We start from the raw sequence: 19,791 nt of genomic DNA, 5'->3' as shown, positions 1-19,791 counted from the left end.
GGTCGGCGAGCCCGGCACCCGCTGCGCCCTTCTTCTACCTGCTCTTCTCTCCTGAATGGGGCTTACTCTTCTCACTGTTTTCTTCTCATCCTAATCCAAATCTGGATCACTCCTCACGGGAGACACATCGGATCGGGCAGGTGGCGGAAAGGCACACGGTGCGAAGACATTCTCAGCTCCCTATCTTTATGATGCCCTCACCTCCGCCCCTCCCTCTGGCTGGTGCACCTGCCTTTTGACAAATGCTTTCTGTGTTTGGTGCAGAAAATGAGCTCCTCGGTTTACATGTGGTTTGCCTTAATCCATTACACAATTTCATCTGTTCCTAATGAATAGTGATTGCCAAATAATATTTCCCATCATTTCAAAAGACTACCAAAGATTAGGAATACATAACTAATGTTATATACAAAATACCCAAAGGAACAGGAAAGTTTATATATAGTACTAACTTATTCATTCTGATCAGAAAACTAGGAAAATAGAAACATAAGATAATACACACACACATACCTAAACACTCAAAAAAACCTGTTAAAAATCCTGTTACAGACGGTTGTAACCTATCAGTACCCAATTTTCCTCTTTGACTCGCCACTTCTTCTCTGAAATATCAGAAGAGAATCTTAGACTGCTTCAACGCCAACACAACTTCAGGACGGAATTACTACACAGAAAATATGCAGTCACTTACCGGTGTGCACACAAATTATTAAGGTGAAGTCCGTATTTTTCTTCAGCAGATAACCCATCCATCAACAAGTAGAAAATGAGAAAATTGCTCTGGCCAAGCGGTTGTGAAACAAGTCTGGATTTCTCAAGCATGTATGTATAAATTCTGGCTGGTTAAAAAAAAAAAAAAAAGATTCTGTTAAATGACACTACTCATCTTTAAAAAATTTTTTACTTAAAAATTTTTAATGCTTTTTATTTATTTCTGAAAGAGAAAGCGTGAGCAGGGGAGAGTCAGAGAGAGAGAGACGGAGATACAGAATCTGAAACAGGCTCCAGGCTCTGAGCTATCAGCACAGAGCCCAACATGGGGCTCGAACCCACAAACCATGAGATCATGACCTGAGCCTGAAGTCAAATGCTTAATTGACTGAGCCACCCAGGCGCCCCAACTACTAGTTTCATTTCTATAAATTTACACATACTAATGAATTGCAAGAGATACTCATGCAGCTGTTTTCAAATAAAGACCTTTTGAAAAATTTCTTAGGCTTTATTTTCGAGAGCAGTTTTTGGGTTTCCAGAAAAACTAAGCAGAACATACTGAGAACTCCATCACAGCTTCTGTCTCCTCCCCCCACATGCCGTCTCCCCTATTATTAACATCTTGTGTTGTAGTAAATTTGTTAAAATTGATGAGCCGATATTGACACTTTATTATTAGTTAAGGATATAAATTTATGTTGGTAGTCACTCTTCGTTTGTGCACTCCATGGGTTTTAAGAAATTCATAATACCAGGTATTTATCAGTACAGTTACATACAGAGTAGTTTCACTGCCCCAGAAATCCCATACTCTACTATTTATCCCTTCCTCCACCCCAACCCGATACTCACTCTCTCGTCACTGTCCCTATAGATTCGCCTCACCCAGAATGTCACATAGTTGGAAGAATACAGTATGTATATTTCCACATATATACATGCTTTATATATATGGAAATTATATATTTCAGGTTGTAATCACTTCTGTTTCTTTCATTCAAAAAATATATATTTAAGTTTCCTTGTCTTTTCATGGCTTGATAGCTCATTTCCTAAGTCAGGGGATAATAGCACATCACATGAATGTACTACTTTACTTATCCACTAACCTATTAAAGGACATCTTGGTTGCTTACGGTGTTTGCAATTATGAAGAAAGCTGCTATACACATTTGTATCCACATTATGTGTGGACATACATTTTCAACTCAGCTGGGCGTGTGATTCCTGGACCGTATGGTAGGACGACGTTTAGCTTTGTAAAATATCACCACGCTGCCTCCCACACTGGAGGTGCCATTTTGCATTCCCACGAGCAATTAATCAGAGTTCCCGTTGCTCCATTCCTTGCCAGTGTTTGGTGGTGTCAGTGTTTTGGATTTTAGACACTCTAATACGTTTGCGGTGGTTATTTCATTTTTGTGTTAATTCACATCTCCTGCACGATCTATAACGTGGAGCATCTTTGCATCATTGTAGATTTCATTTGTGTGTCTTCTTCCATGAGGTGTCCAGACATTTTGTCTGTTTTTTAAAATTGGGTTGTTTGTTTTCCTATTGCTGAGTATTAAGTGTTTATTGCATGGTTTAGTGGGCAGTTCGTTATCAGTGTGTTTTTTTTTTTGTAAATATTTACCTCTCTCTGTGGCTCATCATTACATTCTCTTAATGGTGTCTTTCACAGGTCAGTCATTTTTAATTTTAATGAAGTCTAGCTTATCAATTATTTCATGGATTGCTGTTTTTATTGGTATATTAAAAAGTCATTGCCAAACACAAGGTCACCTATAATTTCTTTTACATTATCTTTTAAAAAGTTTTATAGTTTTTTGAAGTTTATTTATATATTTTGAGAGAGAGAGCGCGCAAGTAGGGGAGGGGCAGAGAGAGAGAGGGAGAGAGAGAATCCCAAGCAGGCTCCACACCACCAATGCAGACCTGATGCAGGGCTAGAACTCAACAAACTGTAAAGATCATGACCTGAGCCAAAGTTGGATGCTTAACCAACTGAGCCATTCATGAGATAACTGGATTTACCTGGGGCTCTCCGGGCTCTGTTCTGTTCCACTGCCCTATTGATGTGTTCTTTCACCAGCACCACACTGTGTTGGTCTGGCCGCTTTGGAGTAAGTCTTGAAGTTGGGGAGCACCAATCCTCCAACTTTGTTCTTCTTTTTAAGTGTTGTGTTGGCTTTTCTGGATCTTCTAACTCTCCATATAAACCTTATGTCAATATTCACAAAGTAACTTGCTGGGATTTCTAGTAGGACTGTGTTGAATCTATAGATCAAATTGGGGAAAACTGACATCTTAACAATATTGAGGCTTCCTATTCACAAACATTGAATATCTCTCCATCCATTCAGATCTTCGTTGATGCTTTTTCCATCAGGGTTTTTGTAGTTTTCCTCATAAAGATCTTGTAAATATTTAGTTCTATTTATGCCTGAGTATTTTATTTTTTGGTAGTGGTAGAAATAATATTGTGCTTTTAAGGTCAAATTCCAATTGCTCATTGCTGTTATATACAGGAAAGCAACTGCCATTTGTATGTTACCCATGTGTCCTACAACATTGCTCTAATGGCAAACTAGTTGCAGGAGATGTTTGTTATGTATTCCTTGCCGTTTTCTACAGAGATAGTCATGTCCTCTGTGAACAAAGACAGTTTCATTTCTTTCTTTCCAATCCATGTATATTTTTTCTTGTCTTATTGCATTAGCTAGGACTTCTGGTACAATGCCAAAAGCAAGTGGTGAGAGGGGACCTTCTTATTTGGTTCTTGACCCAACACAGAGCTTTGCAAATATAATCTGAAATAAGACTTGTCCATGGGTATAACAAAGGCACCAAAAAAAAGCTTTAGAATTTTCATCATTAATGTCTTACAATTTGAAAGCACAAGTTGTATTGGTATGGTATATATAAAGGAATATTGATTATAAAGAGCTCTGCTATAGACTGTAGTAAGTATTACTATCAACCAGATCAGATGTGTATACAGCCACACTATACAAAGACCAGAGATACAGACAATAGTCTCTCACTGCTGCAAACCTTGGAAGAAACCCACTGCATCAAGGGCAAATATGACTTGAATTTATGCAGATACAACTTGACATATAGAAATTATATTGGGCAAGTTCAAGACCTATATCAACATTAAAGGAACCAAGCCATGGTTTATACCCTAGTGGTAGATAATGAAACAGACGCTTCAAGAATAAAGTCTACATCCCAGTTAAGAAGGAAGACAGGTGATGTGTCTATAAAAGCACATGCCCAGTTTGAATGGAGTCTAGCCATCTTCCTAGTTTGTTATGACTTCACATGTACGGTAGCAAAATACCCAATATCCATTATTTGGGGCTTCTGCCGCTAAACATTACAAGAATACAAACAAAAATAACCCACATCCCCAAAACACGTTGCTGAACAATAGCAAGAGAGTGCAGAAGGGAGATTTCAATCCTGATTTTGCTTTGGAGACACGACTAGCAATACAGAAGCTACTGCCAATTGACATCTATGGCAGGGGCACCTCGGGGCTGACTCGCTTAAGCATCCGACTTCAGCTCAGGTCATGATCTCGCAGTTGGCTAGTTTGAGCCCCATATCGGGCTCTTGCTGACAGCTCGGAGCCTGGACCCTGCTTCAGATTCTGTGTCTCCCTCTCTCTGCCCTTCCCCTGCTCAGCCTCTGTCTCTCTCTCTCTCTCTCTCTCGAAAATAAAATAAAAAATAAACATTAAAAAATAAAAGGAAAACATTTATGGCTATATGTTTGTCAGGTCAAAACTTGTAGTTTTTCTGAACTGTCTTTTTATTGGAATTCAGGTTTATTCTTATCATTAAGAATGCTCAGTAAACAATTATGCGTTTCAATGTCAAATGAAGTTGTGGATTACTGTAGTTTTCCTCTTTGAAGTAAAGATTCACAGTCAATAATTGTTTTGGTTCAAAAGGCGGCAGTTGTTAGGGAGTCAAATGGATGTGTTTATTTCCTACATTTGAACCAGAAACATCATCTTCTATAATGACTCTGCAGATAATTATTCTAGAGTCCAGCCTCTAAAAGTAAAAAAAAAAAGTGAGGTCTCCCAATTTTGGTTTTACACAGCAAATCTACTTGAAACAATGGAACCACTACGACATGCTTTCCCTCTGGTCAAGTTCAGTTAAATGGTCAATTTAGCCTATCATAATGGTGATCAGTGCAAAAAGGAAACCTCAAAATTAGTACTTCTTATTAAGAAAAGATGTCTTACTAGAAACATTTTAGGAAAGTTGTTGTAAGTGCATAAAGGCTCTTTCAAAATATCCCTTTAATTAGTTGCCGAAAGGTGATGTTAAAATTAGAACAGGGTGGTGTAGTTTCTTTCCCATTTCTCCTTGAGTATTTAATCAGATGATACTTTCAAGAAGAGATCTTCATTAGGATACTTTCTTTCCTCTTTTTTTCTCTCTTAAGCCAATTATTTGCTAAGAACATTTTCCATTTAATACAAACAACAGTAACCCTGCTCAAGAGGAGAGTTTTACAAATCTGTGAATGTAGGAAATAAGCGTCCATAATTGTTCCTTTCCATTATTCTTTAGTCATCAACTCTAGAAATATCAGGAGCGCCATGGAGTCCTGACCATCACACTTCTGTATTTGGAGAAAGGGCTGCCCCTACGCCCATGTGTCCCGGCCAACATACAAGCTTCATTCGGAGCAGCATTCAAAGCTAATCAAATTCCACATTACAGACTGACTTCAATAGCTTTAATCTAAATTCAAAAACAGTGTAATTAGTAATCATCCCCGTTAGCTCATCTCCCACAGAGAATAAAATTGCTGTGGGTTAGCAGGGTTCTGATCAGTAGGATTTTGAAAAAAAAATATCTTAGGAGAGGCTCTTAGCTAGAAGAAAACTCAAAACAGCCAAAAATTCAAATTTCTTTGAGTCTCTAATATTCTTTCAAATGGAGAAAATGCCAGCCTTTGTTGTGTCTGAAATGACACTGAAATAATGGAAAGAAAATGATAGGTACGGAGTTAACGGGGTTTGGCTCATTCATATAAATGTCCACATACAGAGACTTCCTGCTAACTGGCTTTTTGACTTTTCAAGGCCTGTATGTTTTAAAAGATATTTTATTTAAGAATATTCCTGACTAAAATGCACCTGTGATCCTCTGTCTTTCCAGAAATCTATATACGAACATGTTTCTCAGAAAGTTCTGGCACACATATAGATGTTTGCTGATTATATATGACATAACGTACAGTAAAATATTTTATAGAGCTATACCAACTTTTGTTCAATTATAAAATAAAATGGAGGAAATAAATCTCCTGTCCTTCAAAAAAGACAAATCCCTGCCCTCAATGCTCTTCCCAGTGACTTCAAGAAACTTCCAGCACTCACCATCACCATGCCTCACCCTTCTAGTTATAAATCATGACCTGTTAGGATCTCTTCCCATAGACCTATGTCTTCATGATCATCGTGTCTTCAATCAGCAGTCACCAAAAGCATGCTATTCTTAATTAATATATCCAAATATTCTCTCTCTCATGCTTATGCGTTTCTTTTGACTTCCTTATTCAAGGTTAATATGAGGGGTGGCATTAGGAAAGGTGCCTCACGTAGGAGCGCAAATGTGGCTCCTGGTCCTGACTCCGACTTTGGCAATGTCCACATTTCTCGTTACCTGCTACTAATGTGGGGAGGGAGAGGTACAAAGGTCCCGGGCTTCCTGCAGCCTCCAAGAGGAAGGGACTACCATTCGAAGTACCTGCGGTGTGCCAGGCTCTGCACTGGGGCTTTTCAGACAGTGCCTTATTTAAATTCTCTTGTAGCCCTTTTCATGTTGAAACCCAAGTGGCTTATCATCACTAGAAGAGGCCCCTCCGCAAAGGCGATAAGATCAATGAAAGCTCCGCTGAAACTTCTAAAACAATGTCCAGTTGGGACTCCAGGCCTGAGGATCATTGATGATGCTAATAATGAAGACGGAGAGGACCTTCTAGTTTGTTTTCTAAAGGACACAAGCAAAAGCAGATTTTCCATCTCATTTGTTTTAACTGTAAGTTTAAAAGTTTCCCAAGTAAATGGCATGGCCCCAGTATCCGTATAAGGAGGCATTTGAGTGTTCATAAATTTCAGTGTCCATTTTTAACCTTTATTTACTTATTTTGAGAGAGAGAGAGAGAGAGAGTCCCAATCAGGCACCACACTATTGGCACAGAACCCGACTCGGGGTTCGACCCCTCAAACCGTGAAATCATGACCTGAGTCGAAACCAAGAGTCAGACGCTTAACCGGCTGAGCCCCCCAGGAGCCTGATTTCAGTTTCCATTTAAATAGACGTGGGTGTCTTCAGGACACAGGTAAGACAGGACCCAAATATCCTTTACTTCCCACATGCTGACGCTGCACCCCCCCCCTTGGCAGGCCCTCCCACACCCCAGCTTTACCGATCCCCACGGGATGGAGTGGGCACTAAGGAAGCAGAGTGTAATTCTATTCTTCTCACACTCTTCTCATTACGAAGGGAAACAGGCTCTAGTTTTAAAACACCCAGAGTTAAATATTGATAACTTTCCCTATTGATTTACACTCTCAATAATATGTGTTCTCTGTAGACATGAATGAGTTCATGTGGCCTTTATACAATGTCCTTCCCAAAATGAGGAACAGCCATTTCATTTTATTGGCTCTTTACATCCATTCCTTAGATCCATCAACCCAACAAACACTGAGTGACTGCCTCCTCTCGGCCGGACAGACCAGATCGGTGCCACCAACAGGCTCACATCCCAACAGGAGACACAGACAGCAACCGAGCAGACAGATTAGGAAAAGGACCTTTCAGATTTCCACAAATGCTATGTAAGCAATAGGGAAAGAGCCAGATCCACAGTGAATGGAGCTGGGATCCAGTGGACACATTAGAAAGAGGGGCTTGGGGAAGAAGAGGGTTTCTTGGAAGAAGTGACCTGAAAGGAAACCAGTAGAGTGAGAACAGCCTGCACTTTGCAGGAGAAGAGGAAGGCGCCCCCGTCCCCAGGAGAAGAGGGAGGCACCCCCGTCCCCCAGGCAGCAGAGGGAATTCCAAGCTGTGGCCTGACCACCAAGGAACTTCAGGAGTCCAGGGAGGCTAGAGGATATGAACGGATGGGGCGGGGAGGGGTGAGGTGAGACGTCGGGGAGGGCCTGGGGAACCTGTGTCCCCATGGGCTGCATTCTGAGAGAGCAGCCACCAGTCCTGGGCTTGACGTGTGAGGAGACCAGCAAGGGGCTAGGCGGACTCAGGGGAAATGGCCGAGGCGCCCTCCCAGCCTGACGTAATGGCTGATTTCAGTTCCCATTGAGCTACACAGTGTGCTACCTTCTTAATCCACATTTAGGCATTTAAAGGAGGCAGTGACTTAGAACAAAGAAAAGCTAGTCTGAAAACCACAAAGTGGGCTGCGTTTGTGTCCTTTGGAAGGAAGGGTGTCCTAAACAAGGCTAAGTTCAGAAAACGCGGACAAGGAAGGTCAGTGGCGGCACCCGGGCAGCAGAAGCCAGAGCGGAAAGCTCTCTGCTCACTGATGAGGAGGAAGTTTCCACTGTTGAGCCACCAAAGGCCTCCAGGACGCGAGACCGAAGGGGCAGCAGCGCGAGCCCGGACAGACGGCCAGAGGCACCAAGGTGGGGGGTCAGCAATGGGCCGGGGCAGGAGTGAGCCCGCAGAGCCCGCTTCTGTGACGGGGACTCGCCTGAGCCCACAGACTGGCGAGCCCCGGGAGAGCCTGAATACAGCACCACACGCAGTCCTATGGCTTTGTGCTGGGATGGAGGTGACAAATGACAGGTCAGGAGGAGCTGGTCGAAACGACTGGCAGCGTGGGGGGCAGCAGACGTTCAGGGGAGCGAAAGCACATCCAAGTAGATCAGACACCGTATTGTCAAGAAAACATGAACCTACATGAAGCAGGCAGGAGAAAGCTTTAGAAATAGGTAAAACTCGTTTCTAAAGAAACCACAACAGAAAACTAATTGGACTGAACTTCAATATGAGGATTAAAAATTTAAAAAAAGAAAGAAGTCGCCTTTAGGAGTCTCCAAAGTGTTGAAGTTAAAGCTCACAGGCTTCTTATTAGAGACTCTGATAGTCTTCAAGCCACTGCTTGTTTGGCTGTTGTTATGAGGGTGCAATTCCACAAGGAAGCAGTTTGGAAACGCACCCAAACCCTGTGTGTCCTGGGCTGTGCGAGCTTCTACAAGTCTGCCCACCAGCATCCTCCTCGATCGTAAATGGCCCAGAGGCAGAGACCATCTCATCACCCGAGGAAGCATCTGCTGGGCAGACAGGTGTGCCCCGGACAAGGGGCACATTTCGGCTTTGAACGTCATGTTGCCCAGTGGGGTCCGAGCCTGGGAGCCGGGCTCCGATGCGTCACCCACAGCAGGGACTGGGCGCGCAGCCCACCCCCCGAGCTGGGTGTGTGGGGGTCACTCGCTCACCCAGGGCCCCACCGCCGTCTCGGCTCTGCCCGCCTTCCCAGGGTGACCGGCGGTGACAGAAAGCCCTTCGTAGCCTCCAGCGTAAGCCCGAGAAACGATCCACTTCAAAAGTGGTTTCTCTCCAATGAAGTGAAACAACGCTGAGGGCGCCTGGGGGGCTCAGTCTGTTCAGCATCTGGCTCGTGGTTTCCGCTCAGGTCATGATGTCACGGTTGGTGGGTTCAAGCCCCGAGTCGGGTTCTGTGCTGACAGCCAAGAGCCTACTTGGGATTCTCTCCCTCTCTCTGCCCCTCCCCTGCTTGCTTGCTCTTTCTCTCTCAAAATAAAGAAATAAACATTTTTTAAAAAGTGAAACAATGCTGAAAGGAACACAGGAGAGAATGCGCTGGTGTCTAATTTACAGCTGGGAAAAGAGGGTAAGGGACACTTGTCCGATGTCCACACCAAGATCCAGCCTGTGGCAACCTCTCTGCACTGCGCCGAGCGGCCCTGCTGCAGAATTCTTTGTGCTGTGTGACCTGTAGTTCCGAAGACAGCAGAGGTCTGTGTCACATATTTTTTAAAATGTTTATTTCTTTACTTAGAGAGACAAAGAGGTGGAGGGATTGGCAAGGGGCAGAGAGACAGAGAGACAGTGAGAGAGAGAGAGAGAGAGAGAGAGAGAATCCCAAGCATGCTGGCAGCTGAGAGCCCAAAACGGGGCTCAATCCCATGAACCGTGAGATCACGACATAAGCTGAAACCAAGAGTCAGACGCTTAACTGACTGACCCACCCGGGCGCCCAGGTATCATGTACTTTTGAAGATTCATAAACAAGAAAATGATCGACTGGGGAAAAGTTTGAAAGGATACCTTATTGTATGCCAAAAGATGGCACATGCTTTAAAATGAATGGCAACTTTAAAAGTTGCCCTAAAAAACTTTAAAAGACCCTAAAAAAGACCAGATATGGTCTTGATCACTCTAGAAACTACTGGGAATATGGCATCCAGTATATTCTCCACCATTATTTCCATTGGTGCCCTTGAACTTCACACCTGGAAAACCTCTCTGCACTCTTCGATGAACAATATACATCATTAGGGATTCAGACAGTAACACCTGCAAATTACCTCAAGTCACGAGTGAAAGGTACCGGATGAGTAAAAACAATCACTGACAAAGTTTTCTTAGTATGTGGACATGATAACCTTACCTTTGGTTCGATGGTAAGATGTTTTATACATCACTCCGTCCTGAGCGTGCTGGTATATATACCAGGGAACCCAGAAAAACTATATTGTTAAGTAAGTAATCAGATGGTGGAAAATATTGGGCTGTAGCCATATACTGCAATGCTATTTATTAATTAAATCTTCAAATTAAGAAACACTTCCTACTTTCTATAGCTGGTGCTTCATAAAACTGTCATATTTTCTGTTATATATGTATTTTTTGATTAGAAAGCTGGCATTAAACTACAAAAGTATGGGGCACCTGGGTGGCTCAGTCCAGTTAAGCGTCTGACTTTGGCTCAGGTCATCATCTTGAGGTTTGTGAGTTCAAGCCCCACGTCAGGCTCTGTGCTGACAGCTCAGAGCCTGGAGTCTGCTTTGTATTCTCTGTCTCCCTCTCTCCCTGCCCCTCCCCTGCTCATGCTGTGTCTCTCTCTCTCTCTCAAAAATAAAATAAACTTGAAAAGATTTAAACTACAAGGGTGTCTGGCTGGCTCAGTTGGTTAAGCAACTGACTTCAGCTCAGGTCATGACCTCACAGTTCGTGGGTTTGAGCCCCACATCGGGCTCTGTACTGACTGCTCTGAACCTGGAGCTGCTTCAGATTCTGTGTCTCTCACTCTCAAAAACAAACCTTAAAAAATTTTTTTTAATTTAAACTACAAAAGTATAAGCATCAGTATCAATGAAGGAAACATTCAATGTCTCCTCAATTTTAAAATTTGTAAGAGAATACTCCATGTCCAATAAAACCCTCACCATTTTTTAGAAATGTTGATAATTTAAGGGAACCCAGACTACTATAAAGTACAAAATCAACCTGTAACCTACATTTATTTGACCTAGTCTGAGGTGTAATAACTTTACTCAAATTTGATTTACTATTTTAGTGAACACTTAAAATTCAGAAGGCTTTTCCAGGGCACCCATTTGAATAATTCAGCTCTCTTTAAAATTTGCATAACGTAGTTTCAATTAATATGTCTTTTATTTTTCTTTCAGAAAAGGAGTCTGGGTACCGGATGGAATTGTTCAAAGGTATCACACTGGCTTATAGCTTCTTCAAATGCTCGGTGCCTTCTGTTTGGGGGTAACCATGAGGTTCTTTTTTTTTTTAAGTTTATTTATTTATCTTGAGAGAGACTGTGAAGAGTGGAAGGGCAGAGAGAGGGGGAGAGACAGAGAATCCCAAGCAGGCTCTGCACTCTCAGCACAGAGCCTGATGGGGGGCTCGATCTCACAGACCATGGGATCATGACCTGAGCCAAAATCAAGAGTCAGGAGCTTAGCCGACTGAGCCACCCAGGCGCTCCAACCATGAGGTTCTTAAACTGAAAATTAGTTTCAGCGGACCCCTCGAAGGCAGGCTGGATTCTGCCCCATGGATGATATGCCTGTGTCCTAACCCCGGGGCTTGGGGCCGTGACCTTGCCGGAAAGCAGGGATGTGCTGATGTTCTTCAAGCTGAGGTGAGCTCCTGCTGGGTGACGTGCTTTTGACGGGCACAGCCCCCCACCCCCGAAATTGAGCATCCTACTTCATACAGGTACATGATCTGCCGGTGTCTGTGGTACACTTTCCATTCTACAAATAAGCCTTTGAGAGTCTCTGTGATTCGGTCAAGGTCGTAGGGGCAGTGCTAGGGGTGGACCTAGAACGCAGGACTTCGGGAGTCTGCGCTCAGTGTGGAAACATCAGCTGCGAGGGCTCTTTGGAACCTGCTGCCCCTTTACAGTTCTTACTTCTTATACCCCCTCCCCCCGAGAGTTAGAGTTCCAGGCAGTCCCCTAGTCAGCCGGCCCTTCGTTCATTCCCTTGGTATTTACTGAACGTGGACTCCGCCAGACACCGTGGGGGACCTGGAGACGCAGCAGAGGACCCAGATTCGCACGCTGGCGGGGAAGAGAGGTAGACAGATGGGTCTTAGCTCCTGACTATCCTGCAAGACTTTAGGGGACTCAGTCGTATTTACTTTTTTAAAAAATCTTTTAATGTTTATGTTTTAGAGACAGAGAGAGAGAGTAGGGGAGGTGCAGAGAGCGAGGGAGACAGAATCCGAAGAGGCTCCAGGCTCTGAGCTGTCAGCACGCGGGGCTCGAACCTACAGAAGAGCCTGACCTGAGCTAACATTGGACACTTAACCGACTGAGCCACCCAGGCGCCCACACCAGCCACCCAGGGTCGAATTTACTGTTGAACTGATGACACAGCAGTACGGCACCTATGCGTCCTACAAAACATCAGACGGACTTTTTAGAGACGATGAATCGCACTGGAGCGGGCCGGGCCCCACTTCAGTCCGACGGGGTTTGCAGGAAGAGGAGACGCGGGGCAGCCCCGGGACCAGCCCGGCTGAGGCCTGAGTGCTGCAGCCAGCGGCCAGCGGCTCGGGATCGGCCGCCAAGGCGAGGAAGGGCTGTGCCAGCGACATCCCCGATCGCAGACCTCCGTTCCACGCCACCGAGCCCGGGATGTCTTGTTCAGCGGGTGCTGCAGGGCCACACACTCCGACAGTCCCCGGGAGTCCTCCCAGCTGACAGGCACCGGCAGACCACACGCACCATCTAGTCGCGCCCCTGGGTGCCGCGCCCCTGGGTGCTGCGCCCCTGGGTGCCGCGCCCCTGCTCAGCCGTCGGCAGGCGCTTCGACAGCAGTCTCTAGAATGTGGCCCAGCAGCCAGAGTCTCCGGAACCACGGGCCCAGGCCCCCTGGACGCTGACTGCTGGGAGCTGGGGGGCCTGAGCCTCGTGGGCGCCCCCGGCGAGGCGGGCGGGAGGGCCTCGGGGAGGAGGCTTCTCTCGGGAACATCCACCGCCCCCGCGGAGCCCACAAGCAGATCGTCGTTCTCCGGACCCTCTCCGCGCGGTGGCCCGTGGCCACGTCTCCGTGTGTCGGCCAAGTCCTGCATTTCTTCACGCGGGCCCCAGGCTTGGCGATGCGCCTCCCGATGCACATCCTCTGCACACACGGCTCACCGTTCCCCTTCCACCCCGGGAACAGGCTGCTGAGCCCCCCTCCAAGTGTACGGGTTGTGCTCTCGAAACCAATCAAAACACAATGTAGGGCCACCAGAAAAATCATTTGGCCGGGTTGTTAAAGGGACACAGCAGGAAGCGGCAAACTAACAAGCTGGGGCGAGGGAGCAAGTCAAGGATGCTAATGAGAGGCGGATGAGCGGGAAAAGGAAACGGGGTGCAGAGAGGTGGGGGTGCGCCTCCCTCCGCAGAAGCCACCGCTGCGTTCCCGGGGGGGGGGGGACCGCACCCTGGCACTACCCTGCGGAGGGCTCCCCACCTTTGCACGCACAGTGCTGCAGCGTGCAGAGGACTTCGGGGCCGGGGGACCCCAGGTCCCCCTGGGAACCTACACTCCGGCCACTGCGCTGCTGCCTGCGGAAGCCGCGGGAGCGGCACCCGCGGCCGTGATGATGCTGGGGCGCCCTGCCCCCCACGGGAGGAAGCGGGCGCGGCAGAGGGTGCGCGTGCCCTGCTCACGCGCATACACCTAGAACGACTTTCTCAACTAGCACTCCTGAGGGGACATAATCGACTCTAGCCAGGAAAAAAAATCAGCGTAACTAGTGAGAGGACCTGCAGAAGCCACTTGGCGCCTCTGCGCCCTGGTCAAGGGAATCCGGATCCGGAAAACACAAGGCCGCCGGAGTGATGTCCGGACGCGGGATTTCTCCTCCGAGCCGCGGGTGCGTACGAGCGTGGCAGCGCGTCACCGCGGCTCTGGTTACATACAGAGCCGCAGGCGGCAGATCCGTGGCCACAAGGTCCCGGGTGCACCCTGGCGTCACCCACGGGGTGGGGCCCGCCGCGGCCGGGCCTCCTGCACGCCCCGCATCGGAGGCTCCAACCGCTGTTCTCCGAGGGCTCGCGACTCAAGAGCTCAGGCTGCGCCCCCGGCCGCGAGGGGCCCTCTCACTGCCGTGTTACACAACCAAGAGCTGAAACCCACACTGGGAGGCTCAAGACATTTCGTGGCTGAGGTCTTCGTAAAACGGTGGACCTTCAAACAGAGCGCTTAGTCACGGATCTTTCAAGACCTTTCCTATTGCAGAATGGAAGCTGCTAACTTCCACATCTAAAGTTACCTTTTGTTACTCCTTTAGTGCAGTTTTTTCTTACCAAATGTGATGTAGTAATGGATTTTGACACTTGCTGCAAAATGCAGGCTTTTAGTTTCTTTTAAAATGTTTATTTATTTATTTATTTATTTATTTATTTCTAGGAGAGAGAGAGAGAGAGAGAGACAGCGTGAGCAGGGGAGGGTCAGAGAGAGAGGGAGTCACAGACTGAAACAGGCTCCAGGCTCCGAGCTGGCAGTCAGCACAGAGCCCGACGCAGGGCTCGAACCCACGAACCGCGAGATCATGACCTAAGTGAAAGTCGGATGCTTAACCGACTAAGCCACCCAGGCGCCCCTAAAATGTTTATTTATTTTTGAGAGAGAGAGAGGGGGAGAGAGAGAGAGAGAGAGAGAGAGAGAGAGAGCATGAGCAGGGGAGGGGCAGAGAGAGAGGGAGACACAGAATCTGAAGCAGCTCCAGGCTCTGAGCTGTCTGCACAGAGCCCGATGCGGGGCTCGAACTCCTAACTATAGTGTCATGACCTGAGCTGAAGCCAGATGCTTAACTGACTGACCCACCCAGGCGCCCCTGCTTTTTGTTTCTAAGTTACAGTCAAAACCAACTTTTATTTCCTGAAGGGTACTTAAAAACACCAAATAGGATTGATCTCTTTCTAAAATTACTACACTTGCAATTAATTATTTGTGTGCTAACAGCTGCTGTTAAAGATTTTACAATATTTGATTCCTCCTACACTTGCAATTAATTATTTGTGTGCTAACAGCTGCTGTTAAAGATTTTACAATATTTGATTCCTCCAAGTACATGGGCTCCCCACCTACAGTTCTATTAATTTGCAGAGATAATCTGTTTTGATTAGAAAAATGTAAAATCCCAGGTGAATTCTTAATTAGTTTAATTTAATTTTTTTTTTAGTGTTTTTAGTTTAATTTCAAATAAGGGCTTTTCATATAGTACACATTAAATATTTAAGCCAAAAAACAAATAGTGCTACTTGGTTTTAGTCGGATGCTGATTTTGATGTTTTGATTGAATTCGCTTGTTTTAAAAATATACATTCACTTTTATTTAAAATGGATTTCGATGCCTGTTGTATGAAGGAATTACGTACTTGATTCATAATTTACTTTCATTGGGTGAATCATTTGTATGTTCAACAATTATGATTCATTTCAGCTCTTTTTAGCTGGGTTCCGTATGAGATAGTTTATACAAGAATCATCTTGAAAAGGTTCCCCTCACACTGTTGATATTCTTCATTTCACAAGAATTTTTGAACTCGTAACCTGACATCTCAGGTGTGCAGATACACACGCGCGCACATGCACAAGCACACTCTCTCCCTATGCCTGGTCTTCCTCTGCCCCTCCTGGCAGCTCCTGAAATCTGCCTTTGTTAATATTCTACTTACCTCCTGTTAAGTGTTTTCTCCTCTCGCAGAATTGTAGTTCAAAATACTTTATGAAACAGCTGGACAGATCGTTCAGGGTTGTCTTGGCGTGCCCAAAGGCTTCCAAGATGCATATGACCTGTAGCAAAATGGACACATTGACTCAGCAACTCGTTTTTACAAATAAAACTGGGGAACAGTAGCAAAGATCTGGGGTGCTCCATCATCTAGGAGATTCTCTGTTGTTGGTATGATACTGTGTTGAATTTTTCAAGCCACTCTTCCTTCAACTGCAAACTACTACCACCTTGCTTTAGAATGTGGCTAATGTTAACAAGAGAATGATACACAGAGGGTTTCATGTGGCTTTGCTATCCCTTCACACAAGCATCATCAACTCAACACATGTTATCTGAGTGTTGAGACCTAATAAAACAGTAGCAATGCTTTTGTGGTTTTGGAGGGAACGAATTCGATTTAATATAAGCGACAGTGAGAATTTCTCTTAAAACCAACAAATTAGGGGTGCCTGGGTGGCTCAGTTGGTTAAGCATCGACTTCGGCTCAGGTCATGATCTCACAGTTGATGACTTCAAGACCCGCATCGGGCTCTGTGCTGCCAGCTCAGAGCCTGGAGCCTGCTTCAGATTCTGTGTCTCCCTCTCTCTCTGACCCTCCCCTGCTCTCTCTCTCTCTCTTAAAAATGAATAAACTTTAAAAAAGTTTAATGCTATTAACAAAGATCTTTAGATCAACCCTACATCTGAAAATTTTTTGACATGTTTCCTTAAACCTGACTATAGGAGAACAAAACACACCATTTCTTTTCACAATTGATTGTGTCTACGATAATAATGATGACCAAGTAATTCTCCAGAAAGTATGAAAATCTGGAAGGCTCAAAGGTCTCTTTCTGTGTCTTTCAAGTCATGGATATTAAAAGCAGTTCCTACATCAACCACACGAAGGAGCACATGAATACATGGCCTCATTGATACAGGGGGTTCTTTATAATCTCCGGTGATTGTATTTTTTGAGACTTGTATTCTACATTTAAAAAAATGTTGCTGCTACTTTTTAACTTTCTGAATGTTGATCTACTAAGGCATTTGGTTCACCTGGAAGTATTTATATACTGAAAGATTACAAAACAATACTTTGATCCTAATCACAATCCCAGTGCTAACTGTTGCGGTAATAGTCGAATCAACCAAAAGATCGGTTTCTGAACTTTTGAACTTTTGGAGGAAACATGTCGATTTAGGTCTCTTTGTAATAACCTAGTTTTAAAGATCATAACAGTATTCTGATGTGTATTCTGAAAAATAACCTGAAATGGTATTTATAAAGGTCCTATATTTTGCTGCTTTTCCAGTAATTCAATATTAAATGTGCATATCATGGAATTAACAGTGTAAGTAAATCACATTTTTAACATGTATGTTACATCTGGTTTCTCTTCAGATTGAATAAATCCTTCACCCTTTATATTAAGTAATTATTTAAAAATTCATAAAAGGGGTTAGAATGAATTTTTAAAAATATTCTGGATTCTGGTTATTTTGGTGCTATATCTGAAAATAAACTGCTTTGTTGCTATTTTACAGAGACATAAAGGATAATAACATTTGCCCAAACAAGAAATACAGAGTAGTGGTTCAATGCACCCGCTTCGTGGTGACAAGTGGCTGCGTCCACATTCTGCCTTTGCTAGTGATAAATTATACGACATTGAGCAAGTTTCACAAATTCCAGGAACTGCATTTTCCTTTATTCTCACACAAGAACAACTCCTACAATGCCCATCAACGCCTGTATACAAAGCTCTCAGCATTCAACAAGTAACAAAGATTAATTTTATGTTTGTTGATAGTAGTAGAAAACATTCATTTTGTGCCAAGAGTTATCCTAAAGTTTTATATATATAACATGTAAGATAAAATATAAAGTTATATATAAAATTATGTATACCATACACATGCACACCTACATGTACGCATGTGGATGCATGTTTATACAGATATTTCTTTTAATGCTCACAACTAGTATCTCAGGGCGCCTGGGGGGCTCAGTTGGTTAAGCGTCCGACTTCGGCTCAGGTCATCATCTGGCGGTTTGTGAGTTAGAGCCCCAAGTCGGGCTCTGTGCTGACATCTCAGAGCCTGAAGCCTGTTCAGATTCTGTGTCTCCCTCTCTCTCTCTGCCCCTCCCCCGCTCGTGCTCTCTCTCGATCTCAAAAATAAATAAAACATAAAAAATTTTAAAAAACAACTACTGTATCCATTTTATAGGAAAGGATATTGAGAGATTAAGTAACTTCCCCAAGGTTCAGAGCTTGTAAATAGCGGAGCTGGAATTCAAACCCAGCAAATCTCTCTGACAGATAGGCACACTTAATCAGTGCATCACCAGGCTATGAGCGCTAGAGTAACAGTAAGGGCATATAAGGTATAACATTATATGAATCTAAAACTATTGAACAAGATGCAAATGCCCATATGGCAATTCTTCATTGTGCACCATTGGCCCATAATTCAAGCCTAAGATATGGGTTATACTGAAATAACACTTTTTATTTATTTATTTATTTACTTACTTACTTATTATTTTTTTATTCTTAACTTAGGTAACATACAGTGTAGTCTTGGCTTCAGGAGCAGCAGAAGCCAGTGATTCATCACTAACATACAACACCCAGTGCGCATCCCAACAAGGGCCCTCCGTAATGCCCGTCACCCATTTAGCCCATCCCCCACCCATTTGCCCTCCAGTAACCGTCAGTGTGTTCTCCATATTTAATTAAGAGTCTTTTATGGTTTGCCTCCCTCTCTTTTTTATCTTATTTTTCCTTCCTTTCCCCTATGCTCATCTGTTAAGTTTCTCAGATTCCACATATGCATGAAAACATGTATCTGTCTTCCTCTGACTGACTTATTTCACTTAGCATAACACCTTCCAGTTCCATCCATGTTGTTGGAAGTGATAAGATTTCATTCTTCATCGCTGAGGAGTAAATAGGGCTTTTTACCTTTAATTATCCAATTGGCCAATAGGTGGCACTAAGCAAATGTGTTAAGAGAAATACCAAGAAAAAAAATTTCCAAGACTGATTATTGCTCTACTGCACACATTAGCTCTGAAAGAAAATAATGAGAATGTGGTGCAATAACAAAACTTTAAACAAAAATACAGGCAAAGGAAGTAAGTATATGTTTCCTACGTAGTCACCGATTCAAATTTTACTGGTAGGAATTTTTTCTATTTACAACTGTGTAGAGTTTTTCTCTAAGTTTTTAATAGCTTTACCACTAAAAGCTATGCACTATTATTATGGTAGTAGTAGTTAACGTATTGTATTTTCTAAGAGTAAAAACCTGTGGCTTCCTCAATAAAACACAACGGCTTAATTATGTGTACCACACCACCGTGTTCTGTAAAAAGCAGTTATTCAATAAATGTTTATTTAAACAAGGTAAATGGAGGGGCACCTGGGTGGCTCAGTCGGTTAAGCGTCTGACTTCAACTCAGGTCACGATCTGATGGTTTGTGAGCTCGAGCTCCGAGTCAGGCTCTGTGCTGACAGCTCAGTGCCTGGAGCTGCTTCAAGTTCTGTATCTCCCTCTCTCTCTGCCCCTCCCCTGCTCGTGCTCTGTCTCTCTTTCTCTCTCTTTCAAAAATAAATAAGCATTTAAACAAGGTGAATGGAACTGAATGCTCCTTAAAGCTGAAAGGCATTTGGGCCAGAGTTAGTGAAACGTTCCAGGCAGTTGATTTTTCCCCCCAAACATGACTTTTATGTTCCAAAAACCTATTGCCATGGAAAAATCTCCTGCTTGTACCATCTGAAATTCAAATACAGGGATTCAAAACAAC

The 19,791-nt window shown here is 44.2% G+C and overlaps 1 protein-coding gene across 1 annotated transcript in view; it reads right to left on the bottom strand.

Annotated features, from left to right (window-relative positions):
- Positions 1-19,791, bottom strand: part of MYO16 (myosin XVI) — a 459,340-nt gene that overhangs the window by 263,634 nt on the left and 175,915 nt on the right. Inside the window, exons 14-15 of the mRNA XM_039226658.1 lie at positions 15,940-16,057; positions 695-842 (exon numbers count right to left, since the gene is read on the bottom strand). Of these exons, the coding sequence (XP_039082589.1) occupies positions 695-842; positions 15,940-16,057 (266 nt within the window). The remainder of the gene's footprint in view (positions 1-694; positions 843-15,939; positions 16,058-19,791) is intronic.

Source organism: Hyaena hyaena, unplaced genomic scaffold, assembly GCF_003009895.1.
Source record: "Hyaena hyaena isolate Hyena2069 unplaced genomic scaffold, ASM300989v1 scaffold_22, whole genome shotgun sequence".
Classification (NCBI taxonomy): Eukaryota; Metazoa; Chordata; class Mammalia; order Carnivora; family Hyaenidae; genus Hyaena; species Hyaena hyaena.
This window is presented reverse-complemented; position numbering and strand designations above follow the sequence as displayed.